At 38.6% G+C, this 15645-nt stretch overlaps 2 protein-coding genes across 8 annotated transcripts in view; both read right to left on the bottom strand.

The window, feature by feature from the left end:
- Cr1l (complement C3b/C4b receptor 1 like) overlaps window positions 1–401 on the bottom strand; it is a 42097-nt gene extending 41696 nt beyond the window's left edge. For 2 of the 4 annotated variants that reach the window (XM_021234578.2, XM_040736985.1), the window contains exon 1: window positions 29–400. In XM_021234578.2, the coding sequence (XP_021090237.2) occupies window positions 29–146 (118 nt within the window). In that variant the 5' untranslated portion in view covers window positions 147–400. Of the gene's footprint in view, window positions 1–28 lie in introns of all 4 variants that reach the window. The other 2 variants (XM_040736983.1, XM_040736982.1) reach the window with 2 other exon arrangements.
- An 8265-nt stretch (window positions 402–8666) lies between these two features.
- Cr2 (complement C3d receptor 2) overlaps window positions 8667–15645 on the bottom strand; it is a 34860-nt gene continuing 27881 nt past the window's right edge. For 3 of the 4 annotated variants that reach the window (XM_021234572.2, XM_021234577.2, XM_021234575.2), the window contains 3 exons: window positions 15501–15524; window positions 14777–14849; window positions 8667–12862 (listed from right to left, as the gene is read on the bottom strand). In XM_021234572.2, coding sequence (XP_021090231.1) covers window positions 12769–12862; window positions 14777–14849; window positions 15501–15524 — 191 coding nt within the window. In that variant the 3' untranslated portion in view covers window positions 8667–12768. The remainder of the gene's footprint in view (window positions 12863–14776; window positions 14850–15500; window positions 15525–15645) is intronic. The other variant, XM_021234573.2, reaches the window with a different exon arrangement.

Below are 15645 nucleotides of genomic sequence, written 5' to 3'. Positions count from 1 at the left end.
CGCCTCCCCGCGCCTCCCTGCGGCTCACCCAGAGCAGATGACGGCAAGAAGAGCAGCAGGACGGCCAGCTGGACCCTGCCACGGCAGAAAGCTACCAAGCGGCCCACGGGGCCTTGGAGCCGCTGTGGTCTCCGATAAGGCTGCATTTTCTCCTCACAGGTCTCAGGCACGGTCGAGCAGGAAAGAGAAGGCAACCACGCCCAAGGTGCGGGGAAATGGCGCTGAGTTCCGGAGTAAAGCTTTTGACCACAGCTTCCTCTTGCTGGGCGGGGTCCTGTTTACTACTGGTCAGTGGGGTTTCTGTGGGGATATCGCTCCGTGGAAGCAGGCACAGGGTCAAAACCTAGCAAGTCAGTTGCAGGAGCTTTTCTGGTTTGTAAGTGCTTTCGACTCTAAAGAAAGCAAGGCATTGTGGGAACTCGGTTTGCATAAAACCCGGCCTTCCTCCCTTTTTTTTTTCTTCTTTCAAAAACCCGCAAGGGTGGAGCCTAACCCTAACCTGCCACAGTGAGTCCACAGTTGGGAGCCCTGTGTAGAGTACCTTAAGAGCCGATTTCCTTACGATGAATTCGCATGTAACGTGCCACTGGAAACAAAAATTAATGAGTTAATCAGACAAATTTTACACATATGTCCACGAAAAAAACCACAGCTCTCATCTCAAAAAGAGTAAGAGTTTATTCTGTAGTCATTTTGAGGGACGATGGCCCTGGAAAAATGATTTAGGTTACCCAAATTCCATGTCCTAACGTGGAAGCAGTTCCACAGAGTTTTTATGGTTTTACAGAGCAGAGTAAGTCTTAAATCGAATTTAAAATACATTGGTGGGTACATCAGAGATGCGGGGATATTAATATGGGGGAAACTTTTCTGTAAGCTCAGGATGCTATCCGATGGCACTCAGCTTTTGGATGGTAGAAACTAGTTGCCTGCTAACCTGCTAAGTCAGTAGATTCTAAAAGATTATTTATTGTTTGCTTGCTTGCTTTGGGTTTTTGTTTTGTTTGATCTACTGTCTCAAGAGGTGAGTTCTGACACAGGGGGCAAGGAATGACTATTTCGGAGGACCAGAACAAGATAAGGTAATCAGCCTTTGGACCTGCAACGTGGGGTGTCCTGCCTAAGAGATAATTGTAGGGAGCTAACTTCTAAGTTATGTAAATTTGACTATGAGAACAAAAGGCTTCCTTGACTGTGTTTTCACACCAGGGCCCCCATGGTGTGGGGGAAGGTCATCCAGTTCACTAGGACTAGAGGGAGTTGTGCCCAACAATTGATTAATACACTGCTGGGACTGGGGTGGGGTGGGGTGTCCCATTATGGAAAAGGGAAAACAATATGGTTTAACAAGGGTTTTACAGGGATGGCAGTGACTGTTCAGAAGGCCGGTATCCACAAGGCTTTGCAACTGGGGATTTTTCTCCAGCGGAATTCCTATGGGTAGTGGTGAGTTTCTCGACTGAAATCTCACTGTATGATCTTGTGGACAACAGCAATTTCCTGCTTTTCGTTTAATAAATTCAGTGTATGAATTTCTCTCTGGGCAATGTGCAATGTAGATCTTACTCGTTTAAAAGAGGCCTGGAATAAAAAAAAAATAAAAGTAAAAAGATTAGTGCTCCTATAATTCCCAAACTAATAAGAAAGTTCCATAAGGAGTTGTTACTAATAAAAATTTTAACTGAATTAACAAGGTAATTAGCTATGTCCTCTGCTGAAGAGAGCTGGGGCCTGGAATGGCGAATAGCATTGGTCTGAGAATGTAAAGTACCCTGTGAGCTATTTCTTTTCTTTTCCTTTTCTTTTTCCTTTCTTTTTTGGTTTTTCCAGACAGGGTTTCTGGGTATTACTTTGGAGCCTGGCCTGGCACTCACTCTGTAGGTCAGGCTAGCCTGGAACTCACAGAGATCCACCTGCCTCTGCCTCTGCTGGGATTAAAGGTGTATGCCACCAACGCCCAGCATTCGGAGCTGTTTCTAACACCTCTCAAGTGAGCCTGTACCTGATTCCATGACATATCTGAACCATTATAAGGTAAAGGAGTGACATCGATCCATCTAAAAATCAGCATGACTAGATATTAAATGTGTTTTAATATTGTGAATCTGATTTCCTGTGTAAAGGACAGCCTCTTCTAAAGCATTTATTTTATCTATTAATCTTTGGTCTATTCCTTACTGAGTGGCTAGGGCCATAGAAACATTCTTTGATAAGGAGTTAACATGATTAGCAGCGTGCATCTGTTGAATCAGAGTCATGGCTGCAGCAGCCATTGCACCTATAATCGTTATCAAAGTGGTGATGCTGAGGATGAGTACAGCAATGACCCTCCTGGAACATGAAAGAGAATTAGCAACATGCTCTAGGGCAGATAGGGCAGGGTCTTCATACCAGGGTGAGAAGAAATTAACAGGTAACAGTACATGTGAAGGTTGACCAAGAAGTATGGAAGCTTTTGGACTAGTAGAGGAGTTAAGACAATTGGTCATGTAACAGTTGTTATAAGAGATATCATAAACTGATCCATTATCAATAACGTTCAAAGTTCCTGTTTCCCCTGAATATAAGATGGCAAAGGGGGACATGACACAAGCCTGAATGTCAATTGTGTTGTAGTTGAGCTGTATAGGAAATTGAAGGCTAACATGATCATTGGTAGTCAGTAGATGACAACTGAGTCTGAGGTTTGGGGTAGTGAGAAGACAGGGCCATATAAACAGGACTGACCCAGGCAAATGTCATCCATTGATTTACAATGGGCTCTAAGGAGGTGTAAGATCAATCGTGTATTTTAAACAAAGTAGTGCTGTAAGAGCAAACCACGACTCCTTTTTTAGGGAAAGCACATCACATCCATTTAGGACGGCCAGCTGGAAGGAGAGGAGCAGGAAAGAAAGCATAAGTGGGTGTGTGGGGGTCTTTTTTTTAAGGGTCCTCTGCACCTGCCTGCAGACTACCCAATCAGGGAACCCTGGGCTGACTAGGGCACTGCCTGAGTGCATTCTGCCAGGTGACAGGGACAGGCCAGCATAATGCCCGAGTCCTTACAGTGGAGGTGAAAAAACGTATGGGGGGACTGTCTGAATGTCCCTGGAAGTTAAAGTGTTTCGCTAAGCAAGGATGTATGAAACTAGACAACCCTCCCCATTAATAGAGAGTCACTGGAAATGACTTAATTCATCAAAATCCCTAGTGCCTGGGTGGAAAAGAGGTGGTTCTGGGACATAAGTTCAATAGGTGTCCTTGGCAAGGGTGAAGGGAAAAAAGGCGAGCATAGCTAGGAAATAATTCTCAGGAATTACGGCTTTCCGCTGATTCATCAGGATCTGAGTACCCTCGGATGTCTTCCTCCCAAGAGGAAGCAGAGTTACTGTGTGGGGCGATGGGGGTAGGGTTGATGAATTTGGAGTTGATGAATTCAGAGGCCATCTACCAGGAATGTCAGGTCATTTGGAGTCTGTTGAGGGCTTTCAGCTTCCTGGTTGGGTGTGGTATTTTGTGTCATCTTGGGTTCCTAGGGAGGGAGCTGCCTCTGCTGGCAGCTTTGAGCAGTTGGTCTGCAGCTGGTTGGCCATAAGGTTTAATCAATCAGTCTGGAACCCACAACAGTGAGTGATTCAGCGTGCTGCGGGAATATACAAGCATACCCTCTTCCTGATGTTATTAGAACATCTGAACTTTTCCATTTACCGGTGAAGAGATCTTTTCACTTGACTAGAGGTTTGGGAGTGACATTTGTGGAAAAGTGTCTGAGGAAGGTATTATCCTCAGGGGTATTCATATGGTTACTTATAAACATTTAAAATGTGATGGGGAGATGAGTATTTAAAATCTCCATTTTACAATTTGGATGTCTGAGTTTTCAAAGTATGACGAGCTCTCTCCACAATAGCTTGACTTTGAGGGTTATAAGGAATGCCTGTGGGGTGAGAAATAGTGAAGGTTGATCACAGTTTCTTAAAGATCTTGGAAACATATACAGGGGCCATTGTCTGTTTTTAAGGCACTTGGCATCCCCAGCATAGAGAAGCAATGAAAGAGATGTTGTACTGCATCTTTAAAAGCCTCTCCAGTGCAGGCAATAGCACAAATAACATGAGACTATGTGTCCACACACACCAAGAACAAAGGACAGTCTCCCAAAGGAGGGAGCATGAGTAACATCCATTTGCCATAAGTCACAAGGATGCAAATCTGGGTGTGTGTGTGTGGGGGGGAAACACGAATAACTCCAGTAGGAAGAGAGTGTCTTGATGTGGGACAAGCAGGACAATGATGTACAAGGCCCAAGCAGCTTCATGAGGAAGCTGAAACTGAAAGAGCTTGTTAAAGAAGCAGCCATATGGATTCCTTCATGAATGGGCCCAGGGAGCATAGTATTTGCTTGAACACGTCTGATTAAAAAAAGGGTGAGTCCTGGATTGAATTAAATTTTGTAATTTTAAGAGCAACCTTAAAAGAGTGGAATGATTTGATGGAAGAGGAGCTGTTTCTATATGAGGAAACAGTCTGACTATATATTGGGAATCAGTGTATAAATTAAAGGTTTTGTTCTTAAGTCTCTCAAAAGCAGTAATTACTGCCATTACCTTCACTATGTGCAAAGGTTTCCTGTGTGTATGTGTGTGTGGGGGTGTAGTGGATCTGATTTAGTTCTAAAAGGAAATATAACATGATTTAAAACTATTAAATTTAACAAATAATGATCAGGTATCTCATAGGAAAAGGTGCCTGTATACCCTAATTGAGCAATTTGTCATTCTCCAGATTCATAAGACAAAATGTTATGTTGTTCCACTGTATAAGGAATAACTATTTCATGAACATCTTGTCTAAACAATTCCTTACTCTGTTTTCTTCATTTGCCTAATAAGGAAACAACCAGAGGTATAAGCAATCACAGCTTTTCTATGAATTGCAGATGGGTGCAGTATTTATTGGCCCAATTTTGCCACAGGCATCTAATAGGTTTGTACTCAGAACAAAGTATAACAAGACTCTATGGTTTATTATAATCTACATGAAGGAGCCTTTGAGAATTAAGTTTCTCTTCTAATAGAGCCAAGTAACTTTTTGCTTCAGGAGTTAATTTCCATGGTGACCTGGGATTGGGGTCACTATGGAAAATATCATTCTATGTAGGAACAAACCCCATTAATGTCTCTAAGCAGTTTCTTGAAAATCATTTAGGGTTTTTAAATGATCCATCCATAATTGGAAAGGCTGGGGAGAAATGAAATCTGGATCACGTGTCCCAAATAGGGAAAGGGAGGCTGAATTTGGATTTTTTTTCCAGGGGCCACCTGAAGTCCATATAAGGTTAATTGTTGAATCAGAAATTGTAATAGCTCTTGCATATAGGTTCTATCAGTATGAGAAGTCAATATATCATCCACATAGTGAATAAGGTACACATCAGCGTACTGTTAACAAACTTATAGGAGGGCTACATCTACAAACTTTTGACAAATTCAGGCTGGTCTGACTACCTTGGGGTAAGGTGTTCCACTGAAATCTTTGCTAGGGTCTCTGAAAATTAGGTGAAGGTAAGCTAAAACCAAAGCGCTGACAATCTCTCAGATACAAAGATACGGTAAAGAAACAATCCTGCAGAGATAACCTTGCTCAGCCTAGATACAGGGGAATGGGGGTAGAGAGGTGCCTTGGCCCTACATTGACAAAATGATGGGACAGACTTAGTAGACTTCCTAGGAGAAGTCTTACCCTCTCCAAGGAGCAGATGGGAGGTGGAGGGGCAGAGTGGAAGGAGCAGGAGGAGAGGAGGGAGGGGGACCTGGGATTTAAAAGAAAAAAGAAACAATCCTGAAAGTCTACTACAAAGACAGAATTTTGGATGATAGCCACTGACAATGGGAGGCCAGGTTGTAATGCCCCCATAAGCTCCATGATTTCATTTATCTTTGTAACAACCTCTATCTGCCTGATTTTTCTTAATAACAAATATTGGAGTATTCCAAGGGCTGGTGGATTGTTTTATATGATCCTCATTTCTCCTATCAAAGTAGCATCATAAGCATGAGATCCACCATCAGCTGTATTTCTAGTCCATTCATCTATTGGTGCTGATCTTGCCTTTAAAGGTCTATTAATCCTTTTGCTGAATTAGTGTCTTCAAAAGCTGAAGATTCAATTAATATTTGTCTGACTTCTGTTTGCAGCTGAAGTCAATCTTTGCAAAATATCAGTACAGGTTTCTTTTGGGTTTGTATAATTTTAGTAAATGACTCAGACCTCTTTCCTGATTCTTCAACCTTGCCCCAAGCATTCAAAGCTGCTGGATGACATAGGGCTAAGGGTGACCATCAAATACAAACTGTCTCTGAAATTAGCATATTGATCTTCACCAAGAAACTGGTCTTGGGAAATATCAATGCATCTAGCCCTGTTTTTGTTGTCCTATAGCCCTAAGTTCCTCTTTTTACCATGTTCTCTATTGTAACTGAGGACCAGCTTCCAATATTGGTGAAACTAAATCTTTCCAGTTTGGGGGGATAATTATGTTGAGTTGCCCATAAATTTAATGTCTGTTTTACATAAGGTAAGTGCATGCCACACAAAATGACTGTTTCCGCCAATCTCTTCAAATCTAATATTTCTATAGGCTTCCATTTAACTTCTGCATAACCTTGGGGTTGCCTGCCATCTGCTGGTCATTCGTGTATAGCAACTGGATAAACTAAGGTTGGTTTTCTTTTTTTTTTTTTTTTTTTTTATCATTTTTTATTTTAATTTTAAATAGCTTGTTTCACATGTCAATCCCAGTTCCCTCTCCCTCCCCTCCTCCCGCACTCCCCTTCCACCCTCCCTCCCACCCTATTGCCAAATCCCTCCACATAGGGGATGTCTAGAGTCTATCATTTCACTCTTGGTAGGGTCAAGGCACTCCCCTAAGAGTCCAGGCTGAGAGAGCATCTCTCTTTGTGCCATAGGCACATGAAGACAGATTGTATACCAGGGATAGACACTGATCCACAGCTCAGAGCCCCATAGGTTGCCCAGGCCTTCTCACTGACACTCACATTTGGGGGGTCCAGATCAGTCCCATTCTGGCCTCCCCACTGTCGGTCTGGGGTCCAAGAGCACTCCCCTGTTCAGATCAGCCGTCTCTGCTGGTTTTGCCAGCCCATTCCTTGCCAATTTGCTCATCACTCCTCTCTCTCTGTCACTGGGTTCCTTGGGTTCAGTTCAGTGCTTAGTTGTGTGTTTGCCTCTGCTTCCATCAGTCACAGGATGAAGGCTCCCGGATAGTTATAGACATCAAGTTCATTATCAGGAATGGGCATTCGAGGTGGTCCTTCCACTATTGCTTAGCTTGCCAATTGATGTTATACCTTTAGATCACTCGAGGTCACTCTGGTGCCTGATCTGTCTTCGATCCTATGATTCCCTCTTCCCCCTATTTTACCCCCACCCCCCCTCTCTAATAACCTTGGTTTGCTCCTCTCCAGTTTCATCATGTAGTGATGCAGTAGGTTGTGGTTTAAATTCTTCTGTCTGTGTCTGAATATCTTTTTCTTATTTTCATTAATAGGTCTTTCTAAGGCTTGTATCTCATCAGTAATAAATCTTTCTAAGGTGTCAGTTTTCATATTTGGCACAGTTATCAAATCCCCCTTTTAAAGATAAAATATGAATTACCAGATTGACAGAATTATAATTGATATTATATCAATCCCAACTAAGTTGGTTATCCCTTCATTTATTTTTTTCCATTTTCATGCCACCTGCATTGTGGCACTATACAGAGTCCTAATTCCTGGCATTGTGATTTTCCCCATTCTTAATGTGGGAAATATTTTTTTCTTTGAACTTCCCATATTTCTTACCAAATCTACTGACTCTTCCATTTGTTCATAGCATTAGTGGCTTCCAGGTGGCCTGGGCACTGGGAGCATGCTATTGTAGGTTTCTTTTTTCTTTTTTTAGTTAATTTATTAATTAATTTATTTTCTTTGTCTGGCTATTCTACATTCATGTATGTCTGTGTAATTTGTGTGTGCCTACTGCTATAGTCTTCAGAAGAGACTGTCTAATTTCCTGGAACTGGAGTTATAGATGGTTGTGAATTGCCATGCTGGTACTGGGAATCCAACCCAGGTCCTCTGGAAGACCAGAAAGTGCTTGTCACTGCTGAGCCATCTTTCCATTCCTCTATGAGATTTTTAAAGCCACAATTATAACTACCCTACTCTGTCTCTGTCTCTGTCTCTCTCTTTCTGTCTGTCTGTCTGTCTCTCTATCTCTATCTATCTCTATCTCTATCTATCTCTCTCTCTCTCTCTCTCTCTCTCTCTCACACACACACACACACACACACACAATGCTAAATTGCATACCTCCTCTAGGAGACAATGAGACAGAAAACTGGTCATTGATGGGAAGGGTTTTTTCCCTATAGTTTTAAAGTTAGATCTAAGGTACAGTGGGAGAAGATGAGTGGGCTGAGGGAACTTGCTCCCTGGATAATATATGATAATATCTAAATCTTGGGTGTGAGGGAGCTAAATCTGTGGGTTGAAAGATTGGCTAAAATACCAAATGGTGTTTTCCAGAATGAATTACTATTAAATTAAAAACTCTTAAGACCATAGAATGGTGTGTATTATTTAGGAAATCACTGATTTCAGAAAGACAAAATCATGTAATCTTTTTAAAAACAGAGTTTATTGAATGATGAATATATTACTACTAAATGACATTTTATAAAAAGCTGAAGCTTATGAGAAAATTATTTAAAAAATAGCCAAACCTTGAACTAAAACTCAGTTTCTATAGTTCCCAAATCTTGTGCAAATTAGAATTACAGAATGTTTGTGGCTAGGCAAAGAATACAAAGTAGTAAGAGAAAAACATTAACCCAAGAGAGTATGCTTAGCCAAATCAGAGAGAGAAATTTCTGTTAAAATCAGGGTTTCCAGTTAGGTGTGGTCATCGTAATTGCAGGAAATACTTCGGATACAGGAGTGTTTAACGTTCCAGTTTTCCCAACACACATTGTCATCTAAAAAGTTCACATTTGAGGACTATACAACCAAATTACAGAATAAATGCTACAAAAGGAAATATCATGATAATTTTAAATACGTTTTTGATTTTGTGTTGGGCTGTATTCATAGCTATTCTGGGCTTCTTGTAGCCCACAGGCCACAGTTTGTTCAACCCTGGTAGATATTGAAAGCTCCATTGTAATCCAAAGCATATGGTAACAGTGTGTAGGTCGCTATATATAAGAGTATGTTTTTTTAAAGAAGCTTATATTTGGAGTGTCATTTCCATTTCCATACCCACAGACTGGCTTCAGTCAGATCACAGATAAAGCTTAATAGAGTAGGCCTCACTGCACAATGGCTGGGAACCCATCTTTAACATCAAACAAATCGTCTCTGTTCTGCTTGAGAATAAATTGCATGTAAAAAATTACAGCTTATGAAATTAGTTCACTCATGCTAGGATCACTCATAGATTTGCTGATACTCAAATGCTTTCTTTCTTATCAATGTCCAATGCTGACACTGAAACAGATTATTTCTATGTAGGTAACAATGTGAATAATGTAACTTAAATTTAAATAACATGACTAGAGCATCATCAACAATCTCTATTTTTGACAATTACAATCATTAACCAATTAGATGGTATCATTCTATTATGAAGGACTTCAGATAATATGAACTGGAACACATAAGTGTATTTTATGCTGATAAATACAAATAAAATAAAGATCGATGTCTATCCAACAAATATACAGTAGCTTTTTCTTTGCTCCCTTTCTTTGAGTGTGGGATCCCTCTGATACAATGTTCACTTTCTCCTATGTTCCTTTACTAAGACTCCCCAGGAGCAAGTAACATTTTCCTCTTCAAATACTACAATAGCTTTTCTGTAGTTTGCCTATGACACTTACCCTTACTCTATAATATGTATGTCTTTTTGTCCTAATAAAATAAGTTCAAGAGGACAGAGGGGAAGGTATCTGTCAAATATATAGGAATAAGTTTAAAATTCTTTTTTAAAGTATGCATATGTGTGTGCACCTGAGTGAATGTATGTGTACCACATGTGTGCAAAAGTTTACAGAAATCAATAGAAGGCATCAGATCCTCTGGAACCGGAGTTGCAGATGGTTCTGAGTCACCATGTAGGTTTTGGGAATTAAACCTGGGTCCTCTGCAAGAGCAATAAGTGCTCTTAACCTCTGAACCATTCATTTTTCCAGACCCCGATTCTGAATTCTTTGGCCAAGAGAATATTTTAGCTTTGGTCTCTCCATCTGGACTATTACTTCATCTTGGTATCATCTTTCCCCTTTATTTCTGAAAAAAAAACCAGCCTTATCAATTTCATCAACAAATTTTGTGCTGCTAAGTTCCAATGGTCACTTTTCATTTCTTGTTAATTTTGAGCTATCAATAGCTATCTTTCAAAATGGTAGTGAAGTCTGAGTGAGATATGGCATCAAAGACTCTCAGCAAAATATACCCTCTGATGTTCACTCCCATTTTTCTCTGGCACCTTAGGTATGTTATAAAAAGTGCTTTCTCAGCTTTCTGTACTTTCCATCATTCAGTCCTCTACTTCAATATTTCTCCTTTCTCTTAACTTCTTGCATCTCCCTGAGTTTTATTCTCATCAAATCAGGCTGCTTCCTAGTCATTGCAAGCTACACCATTAATAGAGAATGGTTGTTCATTTGCCATCATATCACATGGAACATTGTCCTTGTTTCTGTTTGTTATAGCTTCCATTTTGTGACTAAGCCTTTATTCCTATCTGAGAAACTCCTCCACTAAAATTGTGGTCCAGAAATTCTTTTTTACTCTCTTGCTTTTGTTTTTTTCCTCTTTCTACCAAGTCGTCGTCAATCATCTTATAGGAACTGTGGCATAGGTGCATCTATTAACTAGTCAAAAGTCTGTCCTTTATTTTTTCTATGATTATCTGATCCATTGCAGAAAAACTCCTGGAGACAGAACATCTACCTATAGTTGGTCCTTCAGTTTCTCTTGAGATTAATACAGCTTCTTTCTCCTTTACATATACTAAAGCTATTTTTTGTCAAGTTCATCAACACATTTTGTGCTGCTAAATCCAATAGTCAGTTTTCATTGCTTGTCATTTGTAAACTGTCAACAGAAACTTCAAAGCTGTCCCTTTCTTCTCTAAGCTGTATGTAAGCTTTTGCATCAGAGGCTACCTCTTTTTTCAGCCTCTCTTCCTTGCTTTACAACTCCTCACATTAGAAGCCATAAGGCTCATTACTTGGACTTCTCCTCTTCTGCCCCCATGCTGATATGATTTGGTCTCTTTATTTATGTATGGGCTTGTATGTTCAGTATCATCTGTGATGCTTGAAATATGAATTTGTCAGCTGCCTTCTTGACACTTTTACTTGATTATTAGATATCTTACATTAAACACTCCCAAAGCAGAACTGATTTCTTTCCAGTCTACTTATCACACTCTGAATTATCTTTTTATATATTTTATTTATTTATTGTGTATACAGCCTTCTGCATACAGGCCAGCAGAGGGTACCAGATCTCAATCAAGGTGGTTGTGAGCCACCATGTGGTTTTGGGGAACTGAACTCAGGACCTCTGGAAAAACAGTCAGTGCTCTTAACCTCTGAGCCATCTCTCCAGTCCCACTCTGAATTATCTTTATAGCAATTTTATCATCCCAGTGGCTTAGGTCCCAAATCCCTCACATCATTATCAATACCTTTCTTTATTCTTTATATCCAGACACAAACCATCATCTAGCCCCCTTATTATTATTTTAAAAAATGCATGGAGAATATGGCCTCTCCTTGCCAGGCTGTTGATTTTGGCTTAGATTATTGTTTCAGCCTCCTTGTTGATTCCCTTCTTCCATCCTTAACTTCCTATAACCTCTTCTTAACCCACCAGTTAAGGTTGATACATAGTTCTTCTGCTTAAAACTCAGGGGGCACTTCCCATCTCAGAATAAAGACCTATTACAATGACCTAGACCACCCTGTGTAATCCTCCAGCTCCTTCCCAAGTTCCCTCTCTGAACATGTTTTTTTCCTATTTGATCAATCCACTCTAGGCCACACACACCATCTTTTTATGCCAACATAGCAAGACCTCGTAGTCTTTGAATTTGCTATTGTTTGTATATTCCTTGAATCCCCATCTTCTATGTACCTACTTGGTTGGCTCCCTACTTTTCTCCAGTCTTTGCACAAATGCCATTTTCTTAGTGAATGCTTTCTATGTAATCACTTGCTTTTCTCTAGCCTCTGTCCCTGTTTCTCTTTAATAATGCTTGCTTTATTCTTATCCCATGCCCCTTTTGAGAAAGGGCCTCATCCCGTCAATGCTGCCCTCAAATTCACTATGTAGCTGAGGCCAGCATTAAATTCCTGATCTTCCTTCTATTTCCCAAGTGCTAGTATTATAAGCATGTGCCACCATATCTGACTTTATTTCATTCTTAATTGTTAAAAATTATCCTTAATAATTTTATTAATCACATTTTTACATATTTACTGAATAGACAATATTTTAAACTATGACCTTCAGTTGACAATATGAAGAAGGTAAGTTAACAATATTCTACATGGCTATTAAAGAATGATATAGATCAATATGTACTTCAAACAATGTATAAGAAAGGCCTTGAGAAAGTCATAAAGCAAATCTTGACATATATATATATTGTATATATATATATATATTAGTAATGCATTTCAGTTTCATTATATACCAACTTGTCATGTTATCAGCTTGCTGGGTTGTAAGGATCAACAGAATATACTTCTCGTGTTTCTAAATGAAAAGCTCCTTCTTTAGGCCTTGTCTTTGTATAATAATTGCTAAAAGAGAGGCATAAGAAAAAACAGTCAAATCTTTTACTCATTAACTGTGATCATGATGAACATTCACTAGCTGTCTGCTTTCTATCATCCTAGAAAACTATATTTTCACATGTGATTTCATCTCATTTTCTTAAATATTAAGTACCATATGCTCCTATTTTAAGGGCACATAAAAATAAATAACTTAAATAAATAACTTACTAGTTTGGTGATTGTTCAAGTTAGAAGCTGACACTAGATAGCTTATTACTCTCAGTTACAAAACAATAAAAGCTTAAATGCATTTCATTAGTAGAAAATAATTTGAGTAAATTAGAAAATGGAATTGAAAAAAATATCATGAACTTTTTAAAACATAACTGTTTTGTTCATATCACTGAGATTCAAGATCATAGTACCCCATGATATAACATGATATTAAGTGATAATCAGCAGACAGGAACATTATAAATTATTTTAGGATATTCCATTTTTTTAACATTTCCCTACACATGCAATATTCTGATAGTAAACATAGAAACATTAAAGTCATAACACAAAATGTCAATGAGATCTGGGATACCATGAAAAGACCAAACCTAGGAATAATAGGGATAGAAGATGGAGAGGAATACTAGATCAAAGGCACAGAAAATATATCCAACAAACATTTCATTCTGCCTAGAACATATTCCTCTCTTTGTTTCCACTATCTTTGGGTTCACCTGAAATAGTTTTTTTCACTATTCAAATAAAACTATTAAACATTAATCTCTGTTTTGTGTCCTCACTAAATACTATATAATTAACTATGGCAATATCATGGTACTTGTTGAATTGCAAACTTTTTCTCTTTTACCAGACTATGATCTTTTTAATGTCAAGGTCTATGTCCTGGTAGTATAGCATGATGTTAATATAATAAAGTAATACATAGTTACTGCATTACCAATGAACAGACATGATCATGAGCTTTTCATATACTTCCTATTTCTCTAGCATCACTTGCAAACTTTTTACAAAATTATGTGTATGAATACTAGACAAAGCAACACATGACACATTCTCAGAAAAATCACTGACATTCTTTTTTTTTTTTTTTTTTTTTTTTTTTTTGGTTTTTCGAGACAGGGTTTCTCTGTATTGTTTTGGAGACTGTCCTGGAACTCGCTCAGTAGACCAGGCTGGTCTCGAACTCACAGAGATCTGCCTGCCTCTGCCTCCAGAGTGCTGGGATTAAAGGCGTGAGCCACCAACGCCTGGCATCACTGACATTCTTTAACATTGTAGTGCAGAAAAAATAAATGGTGTATTTTCTACATAAATTATTTAATTGTTAGAACTAGTATATTTACTTTTATATTTTAGAAGGACAAATAATTATGAAAAAGCTTTATATAAGCTAAAGGAAATTAGATAAAAGGTTATATGAAAGTTTACAAAATGAAAGAAAGAATACAAGAGAACCATTAAACAGAATATTTCAAAACATCATTGGATGTTTATTTTGTTTGGGTTTTTGTGCTATTTCCTAGATATTTTTAAATTTAGTTTTACAACTTAAGATGCATATTGGGGGCTGGAAAGATGGCTCAGAGGTTAAGAGCACTGACAGCTCTTCCAGAGTTCAATTCCCAGCAACCACATGGGGGCTCACAACCATCTGTAATGAGACCTGGTGCCCTCTTCTGGCCAAAAGGCATACATGCAGGCAGAACACTGTATACACAATAAATAAATCTTAAAAGGATAAAAAGATGTGTATTGGGTATCTTTTAAATTCCTATAGAGAAGTCTGCCCTCTATACCACAAAACACTTCACTCTAGTGATCACATTGTAGTTTCAATTCATGTAAGTTGTGTTTTGTTTAGTTGAAGACAAGAACCCAAAACCTGTGGTACATATCGGTCAAGCATTCCTTTGAACTTACCGTTCTCTGTGTTTTAACATCATACAGAAGGTGACACCAACCAAAATGATAACTGCTGAGCCTGCAGAAACACCTGAAAGAGAAAAATGAATGTTTAATACCAGAAAAAAAAACATGTATCTCTAGGAACTGATTGTAGGGTTACTCCTAGTGGTACAGAAGTTGTTAATGTGATTTTCTAATACATTTTTCTTAACTATAAACACTGAACTACTGAATAATCATAATTCAGCTTTAAGTTTTTTCTAGTTATGTCTAATCCATGTTTTGTCTGCAGCACCGGGCACATGGACCACAGGATTCCAGTTAACTTTCCATCAAATTTTCTACTGTTCCTTTCAGTTTAATTGGTAAACAATCTTGTTCCTAGGGTAATTAGGAACATAGGGTAGGGTACCAGAATCCCATGATTTTGCATAACAATATTTGACCCTTAGTTGTGACATATATTTTGCTGTAGCAGAATAAGATTACTTATTTCAGTTGTACCAAATACCAAGCGCAAATGTGAAGAGACATTCAATTTAAAAAGTACATTTTCAACTTTAACCTAAATGGACATTTTACAATACACCAAGAACATTAAAATACCGTTAAAACATGAAAGAACATCAGACCTAATGAATTAAAATGAAACATATTAATGTGTAGAATGTAAAACATCTAATTATACATATTTATAAAAACTTATAAGAACTCTTCTTAAGTATTTAAGAGAACTCACCAGAAATAAGAGGAATAGTGTACCCTAAAGAGAAAAAAGACCATGAAACATCAATCTGTTAGTACAAGTCAATGTCATCTAGGTACCATTACATCTGGCAATGTTACAGAAGTGGACACTCAGCTCCCATTTAGTTTGCTTATGA

Source organism: Mesocricetus auratus, unplaced genomic scaffold, assembly GCF_017639785.1.
Source record: "Mesocricetus auratus isolate SY011 unplaced genomic scaffold, BCM_Maur_2.0 Super-Scaffold_100676, whole genome shotgun sequence".
Taxonomy (NCBI): Eukaryota; Metazoa; Chordata; class Mammalia; order Rodentia; family Cricetidae; genus Mesocricetus; species Mesocricetus auratus.
The sequence above is the reverse complement of the archived record's forward strand: the minus strand, read 5'-3'. Positions and strand labels throughout refer to the sequence as shown.